General features: G+C 37.5%; 1 protein-coding gene across 2 annotated transcripts in view; it reads right to left on the bottom strand.

Annotated features, from left to right (window-relative positions):
* The window catches only part of ZDHHC21 (zDHHC palmitoyltransferase 21), a 62,499-nt gene extending 47,727 nt beyond the window's left edge, over positions 1 to 14,772 (bottom strand). For both annotated transcript variants that reach the window (XR_014293457.1, XM_082614495.1), the window contains exons 1-3: positions 14,584 to 14,772; positions 6,747 to 6,879; positions 738 to 936 (exon numbers count right to left, since the gene is read on the bottom strand). Coding sequence is in view for 1 of the 2 variants with exons in the window: in XM_082614495.1 (XP_082470621.1) it covers positions 738 to 891 (154 nt within the window). In the remaining variant the exon portion in view is untranslated. The remainder of the gene's footprint in view (positions 1 to 737; positions 937 to 6,746; positions 6,880 to 14,583) is intronic.
* Positions 14,773 to 15,166: the final 394 nt, after the last annotated feature.

Genomic DNA, 15,166 nt, shown 5'->3' with positions numbered 1-15,166 from the left:
TATATTCATTCATCATAATTCTACCTTTTAGATGAAAAAGAAATAGGCATTTTGTTGGGGGGATAAAGGTACTGCACCTGTAATAGGAAACTTAGTTCAAGTGCTAACTCCAGGACCGACTGCATGGTATTGGTCAGTTTTATCATTTGTAAAACAGATTATACTTCCCACAGCTCTTATGAGATCAAAATGACAGAATGTACATGAAAACTATAAATGTCCTGTACATGTAAAACATATCACTTCAATCTTATTCTTTTAATCATACGCAAACCATCACCATTAAACTATAGGAGAAAATAATTATCCAGAAGTTCAAAGTATTATCATAATCAAAATCATAATCAATAATTTTTATATCATGAAACTTTTTCAACAATGTGTATCATAATCATTCTTAAAACTCCTTCCACATTTGCAATAAGTATATAACAGAAACATTAAAAATACACACAGACCTACATAAATAGCACTATTGTGCCAGTCTTTTATTAAACAAAATGGTCTTTATATATTTTGTAGAGTTAGATATGAAGATATCACACTTATCTAACCCTGCAAAATATATAAAGGCCATTCTTTTTTAAAATGTCCATAATTTAGTAAATAACTTCATATTAATAGCACTGAATAATATTAAAAGGAAGGTTATTATAGTGGTATTTTACTCCAAAAACATTCACAATGAGAAAAATCTTTAATTATCCAAAGAAATAAATAAAGATCTAGAAACTTACTTATTATTAATATGCCTGGAATATGTCCTTCTTCATAGTGAGGAAAGAGGACAATTTTGGGAATTAAAACAAAGTTGTATAACCAGACAAAGACAATCAAACCCATGCAGCACCAACCATGTGGGTCAACAACAAAGTGAATCCGGAGACCCATTTTGCAGTCCTATGACTGCCTGCCAACCCACAAGGAAAGATGAACCTAAGGAAAGGGAAAAAGAAAAAATTACTTATATAGGAAAAATTATTTGAATAAAACAAAACTACCTTTTTGGCAACTATAAAATGACACTTAAATTTTCTTTCTATGTATGTGTGTATGTGTATATATATATATATTTTTTTTTTTTTTTTTTTTTTTTGCGGTACGCGGGCCTCTCACTGTTGTGGCCTCTCCCATTGTGGAGCACAGGCTCCGGACGCGCAGGCTCAGCGGCCATGGCTCACGGGCCTAGCCGCTCCGCAGCATGTGGGATCTTCCTGCACAGGGGCACGAACCCGTGTCCCCTGCATCGGCAGGCAAACTCTCAATCACTGCACCACCAGGGAAGCCCTCTATGTATATTTTTGACAAAATAGAACACTTTGTAAAACAAAGGGAAGTTTCAGCCTATTAAAATTTCACCATAAGCTTCAAATAATTTAATTTCAATTTTCATATGAATTGCAATCATAGAGTATAAACTGGCATTACCTTCTGAAGTTAAACACAAGTCTGCCATTAACTCAGCAATTCCACGTGTAAATTCAAGAGAAATGAGTGCACATATTCACCAAAAGATATGATTTAAACTACTAAAAAGTTTTGTACATAAGACTAACTGATGGCAATACAAGTCAAAAGAGTGCTCATCTTGTGGTGGGAGGGGTGTTTATTAATTGGGAAGGGAAATGGGGGAAACTCTGAGGAGTTAGAAATGTTCTAGATGTTGACCTGTTGCCTTACAGATATCTACATATGTAAAAACTCACTGAACTATAAACACTTAAGATTTGTTCAATTTAATTTAATTTTAAACCACAACAAAATGCTTAAAAATCATTTTGAAAAATTATAATAAAAAGTGAAAAGTAATTACAAATTGCCAAAAATACTTAAATTCATGGAATGAAGCCCAACTAATATTACTATCAATTCGAGAAGACTCCTGCTTAAATGGGGCTTTTTTCAGTTCAGTATTAACAAAATGCTAATAGGCCTCACAATAAGAGGCTTAAAGTTAAGATACTTCTACATATGGTATTTAAAAAGTGACCTAAAATATATCCTTACTTTAGTAGCTATAACTTATAAACCTTAAATAATAAATTACTATATGAGATCTAGGGGGCAACATTTTTACATAAAATACAATGGAATAATACAACAATACACTAGGACAATGTTTCTCAAACCTATAAGCAAACTGGAATCAGTTGAGGAGCTTTTTAAAAATACTTATTCCCAGGCCTCATTCCAGATGTACTGAATCATAATTCTTTACAGAGTAATGCTCAAAAACCTATAAAATGTTCTAAAATGCTCCCCAGGTGTCTCGATACAGCTGACTGGTATCCAGGAACCACGGATCCAGGAGCTTCACTAAGACTTCAACGTACAGCAATGAGCTGAACTCAGTTCAACAAATATTCATTGAGCCTCCACTATATACCTGTCAGTTGCTAGACACTGTAGATACAATGATGAATAAGACATGGTCTTTGCTTAAAGGAACTAACAGTCTAATTGGGAAAAGAGCCATAAAATGGGTTTAATATAATACATTACAGGGATGTGGACAAGATCTTACTATAGGCACAGAAAGATGGAGACTGATTAAATCAGGGCAAGACCCCCTGCAGGGGAGTGAGCTGAGTTCAATCTTAAAAGAGTAAAAGTTATCCAAGCAAAGAAAAGTGACAACAATACTGCAAACAGAAGGAAGAGCAGGAGGTAGACAAGAGTAAAAATTGTAGTAGGTATTACAAACTGCCATGATAAATCACAAACCTTTCAGTGGAGAGCAAGTGGTAAGAAATAAAGGGCTATATCATGATGGATATAAAGATGCCATTCTTAGGCACTGGAAAGCTACTAAAGCAGGCGGGTAACATAATGAGGTTTATATTTTAAATAAAGGATTAAAGCTCTGGTGTGGAGGATGAAATTAAAGACAAAGATCATTTAGGCTAAGAGAAGGCAAAAGCCAAAATTAGTTTTGGAGAGATCAGCTGAAAAAACAGAATCAAACCAGTAAGCTTCTGGAGGATGACTCCCAGATTTCCAGCTTATATCCCAGACTACTTCATTCTAAGGATAATTTATCATCAGTTGAAGAGCCTCAGGGTACTACCCTGTAGAGGCCTTGCCAATGTTCTTTAAAGTTACAAAGCTACCAGGACAAAGAAAAAAAGATTAAGGATTAATTTTAAAAGAATACCCCTATCCTGTTATCCCTAGAACCTGGAAACACTGGGACAGCAGAAAAAAAGACAAGAACTCAAACTCACCACCCAACTCTTTAAATCAGATATGGTCTCAGTTAGCACTTATGTATGAATTTTAAAATAGGAATAGTGCCTAGGCCTTTAAAAAAGTAAAAGTTGAACTTCATTACCTTTTAATTTAAAAATTAAAAGACCTATCAGTATCATTAAAGTGAGGAAAGTCACAGAGGATTTAATTTTCTAGGTATGATTATTTTAAAAGCTAAATGAACTCAAATACAAATGACAAGCTATCAACATACCTAAAAAGAGAAACATTAAAAAGAATGTTTATTTTTATAGTCCTGCCAACCATCAAGTGCTAAAAGAATGACAGAAGGCTCTGTCTCTCAACATGTTCAATATCATTAACTTCATGTACTTTCTTTCTTTTAATGTTTCAGTTCCATTCACGACTAAAAAAACAGACAGTGAATTCTAGTAACTATACAGAACAGAGTAATTTCATTACTTATTTCTAAATGTATTAGTATTAGAAACAGAAAAGCATACAAGCCAGCAAAACAAGTAGCAAAATTATCAAACACTCATTTGTTTTTTTAAACTCTATTTTTATTCTCCTCTATCAGAGAATAACAAATTTTTCTTATCACAGCAAGAGTTCCTCACAACAGAAACTATAAATGAAAAGTATAGTTAAAAATGTGTCTGTTTTTCCTGGATATAAACATACACAGACAACAAGCTCTAAAAGAACAAGCATCCCCAAGGAAAAGTGCGCTAAGGAGAGAAAAATAAAACAATGAACAAATAAGATGTTGAATACTTTTTTAAATACCTGAGTAGTGAAAATTAATCCACATAATCCTTACAACTAGATTGTAGAGAAGAAAACAGTAGCCTTCCAAGAGCTCCAAATCAGATTACAACCAGAAAGGTGTAACTGGTAAAGTTGCAGGATCACTCCACTTAGTTATTATCTACCAGGCGTGGCTCACGGCTGAACAGAAACTATTACACATCCTGAGCAACAACCAAACTGAACACAATGCTGCTACTCAGTCTTAAGGGTGGCATCTGTAAATACTTTCATCAGCTAGAGAATCCAACATATTAATCTGTATATTAATTGGTAAGCTCATAACTCTTTGATGTAACTAGTGGACACACTGGTATTTCAACATTTTTGAAGATTGATATCTGGTAACTATACTTGAGTGCTCTCACTTCATTAATGATGTAAATTACTACAGCACGACTTTTTTTTTTAAAAGAAATTATAACTCAACTCTAATAAACTAGACTAGTAAATATTCGCAATGTTCAAACTACTCTGGTAGGAAACCACCTTTCCCTTTTTTGCCTTTTCAGGCAACAAAATTTCACCACATATTTTCCTCAGGAAGAATACTGAAGTCACTATGAAAAGAAAGTGACAGAAAACTATTATATGACAGAAAACTGTAACACCAGAATGCAGATTTTTTAAAATGATAAAAGTGAGCTAAAATAATTTACAAGAAATGGAGCCAAATGAATATCTCTAAACTTGCAGTTTTATATGACTCGCCACCTCAGCCAGTGGTCTTATTATTGTTCCATGAATATGAAAAATATATTCCCTCTCTCATTCCTTCTGTCCAAAATGCCTCTACCATTTTGTCTACTCTATTTAAATTCAACTCATACTTCAAGGTCAATTTGAATCTCACTCGCCATATGAAATTTTTCCTGGCACCTTAGTTCACAGTGATTCCTCCTTCTCTTCAAAATTCCAAATAAAAAGCAAAACTAGTAGAAGAATATAGCAAGTGGTTTTATAATCTTAGAATGAGGAAGCTCTTCAACAAGACCCATAAGCCACCTTTGACCACATAAAGATTAAAATTTCTGAAGCTCAAAACACACCAGAAACAAAATTAAAAGACAAAGCATCCCTGGAAAAAAAGAATATACCATATGACTAGTAAGAGGCATACAAAGTAAATACACAGATAGGCAATTCACACACACACAAAAAAAATCCAGTGGTTAATCATTACTGATTAGGAAAATGTGAAATCACTAGGTATATTTTTCACCCTTCATACTGACAAAATTCTAGAAAGACCCAATGTTGAAAGGGCAGAGAGAAAAGGACAATCTCATCCATTGCTGATATGCATGTAAACTGATAAAACCATCTTTGGAGGGCAATTTGGCAGTGTCTATTAAAATGTCAAACTTTTTGACCCAGCAGTTTTATTTCTAGTAATATCTACAAAAGTATTCATTAGAGTGAACAGGTATATACACATACAAGGATGTTCTATATAGCACTATTTGTAATCACAAAAATATTGCACAACCTAAATGCCCATGTAGAGGGAAGGAAATGGTCATATACTAGAAATTATAATACATCCATAGTGTAGACTATTTCCAAGCTACTGCAATTTTTAAAGAAGAAAAAAAGGAAGTAGATCTAGATTTGCATATGGCTACCCACGCATAGTGTTGAGTGAAAAGAGGCAAATTATATAGGCAAAATCTATGGTGGGGAGAAATATCCTAACAGTAGCTTCCTGGAGGGAGGGGAGGATAAAGACTAACTAGGAAAAAGCATAAGGGTACTTTCTGGGGTGCTGATAAAGATCTCTATCTTAACACGAGTTTGAGATACACAGGTCATACATTTGTTGAAACTCAGCAATACACTTAAGATTGGTGCATTTCATGGTATGTAAATTCACCTTTAAAAAAACCCTTTAAACGAATAATGAACTCCAGTTAATGATACGGATGCTGTATTATTGGGGAGAGGAGGAAGGAAGTATACTGATGTCTGCAATTTACTTTCAAATGGATCCCCCCCAAAAATGGACTGATGTGTGGACAGAGAGATGGATGAGTATGTGATGTAGTTCAGTAAAATATTAGTTGTAGAATCTAGGTGACGGGTATTCAGATATACGTTGTATAACATGATTCTTTTTTTGTTAAAAAAAATATATGTATAAGTAATTTCCGTATGGGTGGAGGAAAACACATCTACCAAACTGTTAACAGCGGTTACCACTTGGCTGACGAAGGAAAGAGTAGTGAGAAGGAATGCTGTCACATTTTATGTATATATTTATGTGTTCATGTAAGCTTATTAATAGACATATGTACTTCTAAGTTCTTCTCGACCAACTGAAAAATAAAGATAGCCAATGAGGTGTGATTCGACATTACAACCTCAAACAAAATTTTTACTTTTAGCCTCTCTTTATCACTATGTATTATCCTTATATGAAATGCTTTTAAAATTAATATCTTTAAAAATGCAGCACAGAAGCATCAGCTGTAAAGCCATATAAGACTTATAATTCAGGAAGATGTTTCTGAAACTGGTATTATTTACAGATTTTTTTCTCTATGGAAAAAGCCTTATTTAAGAAAATGTGTAGTTAAAAGTTAATATGAAAAATTTTACATAAACATAAAGTAACTATCTTTTTTTTTGTAAATGAAAGATTGTTAAATTCATCTAAACATAACACTTTAAGGATACTACGCCGCACAATTCAGAAACATATTCCCATTAAAATTAAATGCACTTACCACCTGCAAATTCACTGAGATGTGTTGTAATTTTTCTGGTACTTGCATTTAGAGGTTTTATCTTGATTCATTCTTTTTTTAAATTACATCCCAACAAATGGATCTCTCCTCAAGAGCAGTTCTCCGTGTGAATCTATTAATGGTTTAACAAATAATATCTCACAATAAAGATAAAAACTGTAAGCAACTAAATATTCTAACCGTAAAAATTTCAATTACAAAAAAAAGTTTAAATTTAGAAATAAAATGATTCAACTCCACTTAATTCTATGTTTTCATATCTAATCCAGCCAGCCCCCCAAAATCTTCATTTGATTACCACTATACATGAACATTATCTCTTTTGAAACCACTCAGTTCCCATAAAATCAAATTAGTATTACATGTCCAGCATTTGGGCTTCCCTTCATCAAACTTACTGACCACAAATCACAAAATGACAATAAATTCTGAGGTCACTGATGTGACAAAATCTAATGTAATATCTATCAAGATATTAGGCCTGGAATATCTAATCACAATTGATAAACATAAAATAAAGAGTTTAAAATAGAAGCATGTATTAGTTTAAATGTTTTAAGGAAAAAAAGTTATCCTCCTATAATGAAACCATTAAGAGAATCAACCATTAAAGTTAGTTTCTACAGTTCAGGCTTAAACAATAATACTGTAAAGAGTTCTAGAAAACATATACTGATTCAGTATCTCACTAATTCAATCACTATCTATATTACTACGCCTTGGCACTGGTATAGATAAAAAAGAGACCATCTCTATTCTCAATAGAGACAAACTAGTAAACAGACATGATCAACACCAAGTAAGACAAAGTAAGACAGAGGGCAAGGGGGCAATAATGCATCTCATACAGGAAGGGTATTGATTCATGGAACTTTTCAATTATGTAAATATTTGTGTGTACGAGCTTGCAATAAAAAATTTATTTCTTTTGGTAAGTTACCATCAGGAAAAGATTTCTGGAGAGAGAAAAACCTGTGGATGAAGAATGGAGGCTCTTCTGAACAAGAGAGCAGAGTATGCAAAGGTATAAGGGCAGGCAAAGAAAATCTAAGTAAACTGAAATGACTAGAGTCATTGAATATAGAAGAATGGGATAAAACGCGTTTAACCTTTCGACCACAAGCATCTTTAAGAAATATAGTTCAGGACATCTGGTAATATATACACAGAAATATATGAGATATGTGAGTATATATTTCACATATATAAAATATATAACTGAAAAAGTTTAATGAAGTGATATTCACCCTGACTATATGTGACGTACTCTGATACTGTACTATTTTATTATATTTCACTTTACTAAAAATATATAATGCTGGTCACAGCCTGCTAGACTGATTTCATGACCTACAAGAAGAGAGTGATCTAAGAATAAAAAACACTGTTAAACCATGCCAATGAGTTTGGACTTCACCCTGAAGACAGTAGTTTGGAAAGTACTGAAGGATTAAAGGCAGAAGAATGCCATGATGAAATGTGCATTTTGGAAAGAAGAGTAACACTCTGAAGAATGAACTTGGGTGGATGCATAAAGCTCCAAGACTGACTATATGGAATAAGCTAGGCTTACTGGTTATTCAGGTGAGAAATGAGGGCACATGGTAAGTACCCCAAAAGCAGTAACTTCTAAAGGAAGTGGGGAGGGGAGGGGGGTGAGGAAGGAACACTTAAGATAGGAGGTATGCTGGAAAAGGGCAGAATAAGAACTTAATGAGTAAAACTGATAGGACGTGGTAATCAATCATGCAAAGGGCAGATGCTACGATGACTCCCAAGTTTTTGGCTTAGGGTCTAGGTGAATGGTGGTACCATTCTCCAAGAAAGGAAATAAAGGACAAGTTGTGAGTCTGTTATGCATATTGCTTACCATAGCAATAGGAATCTATTTTCCACATCTGAGGATGTGGGAAAAAACATCAAAATCATTATCATTACATTTCCATTCCCCTTACAGACTTTTTTTTTTAAACTGTACTTTCTCCCAGGGTCACTTTTTCTATGGTCCATGACTGTTAGATTGTGAAATATAACTTGTTTATACTCTAACTTTCTAAGCTAATTTAAAGTGGTCTCTTTGGCTGCACATTTGCTTCTTAGAGACAAAATACAGAATGATTTAGTAAAGGAGCTGCTACTCTAGTGGCAATGAATGAATTCATCTTCTTCTAGAAAAGATCTCAAGCAGAATTAAGTGTGGTACAATGAAGTGCTCTGAAACATAGCCAAAGTCAGTAATTCTGCTAAGGCTATGACTCTAGGGTGGCTTCTTACTGTTGCAGCAAAACAGTAGTTTCCATCAGTAACATTAGGTAACAGCACAAGTCAACCATCCATGAGTCAAACCCTAGTCACTCACTGGCTTAAAATCAAGGAAAAAAATCCTACTTTACATTTACAGTTATCAGAACTACATCATAGCCATAGCATCCAAAATGAGATGAACATTTTATCTAGTTCAGCATCGCCATCACTGTGGAATCAAATCTCACCCACGTGATATAAAAGCAATTCTAGTCTTAAAAACCCAAGACATTTTGTGATAACAAAGAATATCTCAAAGTTCTATAACTACAAAATGTTAAGTATTTTTAACATTGCTACATCTGAGACTGCAATCAACAATTTACAGGGCAAACCAAAAAAAAAAAAAAAAAAAATCCCCCCCAGGGTCAAAACAAAATGGTTAATATACAAATATATAAAAATTTAAAATACATAAAATTTAAACCTTATAAATGCAGCTTAAAATGAATCTTACATATTTACACAGCTATTTAATTTCTGATTTTATCAACTCTGAAAAATTGGTCAAGTAATTCTACCTAAAATATCAGGATATAGCTGTCTTTAATAATTAGCCAAAGAGGTAATCCAATTTTTAAAACATCAGAGGTATTCAGTTTATTTCAATAGAGTAGGAAATTAATCTTATACAGACACTTAAGAGAGCCACATTCAAATTATGAAACAGCCTCTTATTAGCTTCCAAACTTCAGTTTCTTTTCAAGCTTCGGTTTAACCATCTCTAAAATGGTAATAAAAGTATCAACACACAAGGTGGTTGTCATACTTAAAAGGGAAATTGCCTGGCAAATGATAAACACCTCCAACAATGGCAACTTTAAAGGGGCATTTGTGGGGAGTGGAGGACAGGGGGGACTAAAGATGAGTGGTACATCTAGTCTTACAAACTCCAGGGTGAAACAGTATTTCTGGGTCACCATCATTAAATACAATTTAACTATACCCAGCTGCCTACCTTCTCTAACACTGAAGTCTGAGAACTACTTGTCAGAGATGAGAAACCTCAGATAGTACAGTACACAGCCTTTTCCCTCGCATCACACTATAAGCACGTAGGGAGGTTGTATTTCCACAAGGCTGGCGTGAGGTCTCTTCAAGCAGAAAACCAAAAATAGAGATCTGATCTAAAATAGAGTGACTGAACTAAAGCCTGTAAACTAAATTTCTTTCAGGTAAAAGTGGAAGGACTGGGAAATTAAGCAATGAAGCATGGCAGAAAATCAGGATGTGATTTCAAAAGCTAAGGAAGAATGCAGAATTAAAGTAGGGAATTCTGACCCAATTGCTGAGTTCTCCAGGAAGACTCTGTTAAAATGTGGGTAGACAAAGTTTCAAAGCATATCAAACCTGTACCATCAATGGTTTCAAGGATCCACTTCCTAGAACAAGTCTTTAAATCACTATGTTCTGGGCAGAACTGAACATAAGCTGTTGCTCTTCTGTGTACCCGCCTCGTGAGTGAAAAAAATGTAAATTAATACCTTTATTAAAAGTATTGCACTACAACGACACACTTCTTCAGAATCTCCCAACAAAAAGCAAAAATAACTGGGAAGGTGTGTGATGATATGAATTAAAGACTACCAAATACTGTTTCAATCAGTACAAAATGTCTAGGCAGGACTCCTCATTTAGGAAGGTATGGGTGTGGGAAAAAGGACAGGACAGGCAAGGGAAGAACTGGAGTTAAATGCAGGGTAGGAACAGGAGGCACAGGTAACCTTTGCTCCAAAAACAGCACAAGGAAAAAACTTCAGCTACAGTAAAAGCCAGAAATTAGGCTCTGGCATCATTCCTGGGTGTGAATCAGACATGTTCTTCAATGAGGAAAGGCAAGCCAGCTACTTACCTCTATCTAGTACCCACTGCACCAAGAACAGATTGAAAAAAAAAAAAAAACACAAACCAAAAGGCTAAATTAGATTTCCTTCACACCAGGCTTTACCAGAGCAGACATGATTTAAAACCAATAACACTAAAAGAAAAAAAATCTCTCCTTGCTTGCTGAAGTTGAAAATCCTGCAGCAGGTAAAAAAGTTATTCATTCCATAATTACAGATAAAAGGCTTAAAATCAGAAGCCTGGTTGAGATCACAGTGGAGCACATTAAGTTAAAATTGAATGAATCAGTGAGTAGTAAAATACTAATTTTTACCTAACTTGCCCTTTTGTGGAAGTGGCAGCAACAGATAGATGAAGAGAGCAGAAACCTATTCAGTCTCTTAAATGGATCAAGTCAATCTACCTGAGAGGAAAAGCACAGGGAAAGAGGAGGCCTAAAAGGCAGAAGACAAACTTTGAAAATACCACATTTTTTCCCATGGTACATCAAAAGAGGGAAATAAGTAAATAATCTACCATCACTTTAAGATATTTTGGGGAAGGTAGCTACCATGGAGAGCAGTGCTATTTCATGTCTATTAAGATATGCTTTGGGCCTCCCTGGTGGCGCAGTGGTTGAGGGTCCGCCTGCCGATGCAGGGGATGCGGGTTCGTGCCCCGGTCTGGGAGGATCCCATGTGCCGCGGAGCGGCTGGGCCCGTGAGCCATGGCCGCTGGGCCTGCGCATCCGGAGCCTGTGCTCCGCAACGGGAGAGGCCACGACAGTGAGAGGCCCGCATACCGCAAAAAGAAAAAAAAAAAAAAAAAAAAAAGATATGCTTTTTAAACTAGGCTAACTCAATTTTTTTGTTTTGTTTTGTTTTGTTTTGTTTGCGATACGCGGGCCTCTCACTGTTGTGGTCTCTCCCGTTGCGGAGCACAGGCTCCGGACGCGCAGGCTCAGCGGCTATGGCTCACTGGGCCCAGCCGCTCCACGGCATGTGGGATCTTCCGGGACCGGGGCACGAACCCGTGTCCCTTGCGTCGGCAGGCGGACTTTCAACCACTACGCCACCAGGGAAGTCCTAGGCTAACTCAATTTACCAAAGATTCTTAACCAAAAATAGCACTACTCTGAGAGCGGCAATGAACATATATACACTACCAAATGTAAAATAGATAGCTAGTGGGAAGCAGCCGCATAGCACAGGGAGATCAGCGCGGTGCTTTGTGACCACCTAGAGGGGTGGGATAGGGAGGGTGGGAGGGAGACGCAAGACGGAGGAGATATGGGGATATATGTGTAGGTATATAGCTGATTTCACTTTGTTATAAAGAAGAAACTAACACACCATTGTAAAGCAATTATACTCCAATAAAGAAAAAAAAATCACTACTCTGATAATAAGCAAGACTGGTGTTTTTCCATTTTTTCTTCATGTCATTCACCTATATTTTTTACTGATTCAAATCAATACATCTTCAACTTTAATAAGAGGTGTTAATTCATTGATTATTCTACTACATGCTACGATGCCGTTTATACTTAGTGCATTTGAAAAGTTGAAACTGAGCCCTAATGTTTTACTAAAGTAATATAAAATGTCTTCATTCCTTAATATAAAAGTAAAACTGAGCTCAGGGAACAACTTCCTGGTAATAAAAATAGCTTTTCCTCCGCCTTCCCTGTTATGCCTGGTAGTACTGATAACGCCACTATGTAGCCTCCTACACTGAAAAAGACTTTATTGACTCACATTCAATTACAATTCCTGAAAAAAAGCTCCATGGAGACATTACTAGACGTCTAAATTCATTTCTTCACTAATACACGACATTATTTTATCCATGTGCTTTTCCACAGGTTCTGAATCAGTCTCTATGAATTAGAGAAATCAGGCAGTGAGTAAATAAGAAGTAAAAAATTTTACGATTCACCAGTTACTTCTTTAGAACATACCTGTTAAGCTGATGCTTACATGTTTGCATTTTTAAATGCTTAAATTCCTTTTTATTAAGTAAAACACCCCAGAGATAGGCAATGTGACACTGTTTTATTTAAAATATGCTCCAGTTCATTTATTCCAACTACGGCTTCGAAAGTACGTTAAATTTAACAGAAGTCACAACAGTTTGAAGGGACTTAATATAATCCTATTGTTTTACCTCCAAAATGAGGAATTCTGGAATAGTACTACACCAAATATTATTCTAAAAGTATGGAATTATACATTTTTGGTTATATTTTGATATAATTTTACTAATACTTCTTCAGGTAAATGTTTTAAAAGTAACTTTAACATGTTAAAGGGTCTTAAATTATTTACAAACTTAGCATACGCCAAGTAAGGATGGGAAAGCTAAAATAAGCTTAAAGAATTTATCCTGACTTCGTGGTTGTATAGATGAAAAATGGCATGGGTCACTGACCTACCCATGACCCCACAGCTAAATAGTGACAGCAATGGAACTAAAATCTAGTTTTTCTTTCCACGACACCAAATCATTTGGTTCCTTCTTTCCAACTGATTTCTCATCTCTTCAAAAATCTTTTTTGCCATGACAACTTAGCACACCTACGGCAAAATAAAGCATCTCTCTGGATTTTATCTTTAAAATAAATAAAATCTAAAGAGTTGGAAAGATTTAACAAGATATTACACCAAAAGCCTTTTAGTTCAGGAATGGCACATACTAAGCAATCATCAGATGATAATTATTATTACTTTTTACTACAAGGAAGGCAGTGAATTTTTCAAAGTACACATATTAGGCCTTGGATCCATTTGACAAATATTTTTAACCTGCATGCTTAATTATCGTTAGTTGTCATGATTTTATACTGTAACTTTACACTATGATTTATGACCCGCTCACAACGACCTTGATTCTTTTTTCCTCTTGTACTTTTATAGACTGCTATATTGCAATATTTTCAAGTAATAAACTGGTCAGGTTCTCTTAGCCCTAGAGATACAGACATCCTCCACTGACTCACAAGGGATCTTAAAATACGCTCCAAATACAGCTTGAGAAAGACCACAACTTTAAATAGACTCTCCAGTTAAAATCTAGCGGTCTATTACAGTGAATGGTAACAAGTGCAAACTGCTGCCATCCATAAGCCATTTTCTTAAAACCACTCTTGAATGTGGGGGAGGGAGGCAGAAGGTCAGTAAAGGAGCAAACTATTTCTCCTCCTGCAAGTCTTCTGAAGCCTCACCCAGCGATCTGGAAATGAATGAAAGGCTGTGATGGCAAGGATAAATCCCAGATCCCTACGCAGGTCGCCGGGAGCGGGTACAGAGAGGGAAACTACAGTTCATACGCGAGAAACTCAGGGCACAGGTTTTTTTAAATCACACACACACACACACACACACACACACACACACGAAAAACTACCCCAAATCATCTTGACTGGAGCACGAACCCACCCACCACCAGTTATAGGAGGGGCAGTTGGTGGGCGGCTGCAGCTCTGGCTGAAGATGCTGGGAGAAAGGCCAGGCCCCAGGCGGGCAGGGCACGCAGAAGACCCGGGGTTCTGAGCGGGAACGAGGGCAGGTGCGGGCAGGGAACAGGGCGCGGAACAGGGGCGCAGCCAGGGGCGGGCGGCCGGGCGCCGGGCTGCAGGGGCCGGGGGCGGGGGGGCGGCCGTGGCGTTCTCGCGCCTGCACACACTCACCGGCGCCGGGGGCTCGCCTCTCCCCGCCGCTGTTCTCGCGGCCGCCGGCGGCTCTTCCCCCTCCACCTCCGCTTCTTCCCCCTCCGCCTCCTCCTCCTCTAGTCCCGCCGCCACCGCCCAAGCCGGGCTGCGCTCCCCTTCCGCTTCCGGGAGCCAGAGCGCCGGGGCCGGCGGGTTAGGTGTGCGCCGCCCACGCGGTGGAGTGACCGGCTGCCTCCGCCGCCGCCGCCGCCGCCGCCGCGGTCCCAGCTGGGCGCCCGGGAGCCGCGATGGGAGCCGCCGAGGGCCTAAAGACCAGAAATCACGCCTCGAGCGCGCCGAGACGCGCCGCGGCAGCGTGCCCTGCCGGACAGCCATCACCCGAACACCCGTACCTGACGCACCTCGGCGCCGCCGCCCTCCCCGGCTGCCACCTTCCCAGCTCTGCCCACGCTCTCCTCCTCCTTCCACACCATTGTCCCGCTCTCCTGAGTGACTGGAGAAGGGCCTTTAAGGATCGCATTTATCCTCCTTCCGTACTTCGGGAGGGATGCCCCACGGGCCTCTCTACCCCTAACGCGCTCTGAATGTCCTCTGGTACCCT

The sequence above is a fragment of the Mesoplodon mirus genome, assembly GCF_964341445.2.
Source record: "Mesoplodon mirus genome assembly, chromosome: 1".
Classification (NCBI taxonomy): domain Eukaryota; kingdom Metazoa; phylum Chordata; class Mammalia; order Artiodactyla; family Ziphiidae; genus Mesoplodon; species Mesoplodon mirus.
The sequence above is the reverse complement of the archived record's forward strand: the minus strand, read 5'-3'. Positions and strand labels throughout refer to the sequence as shown.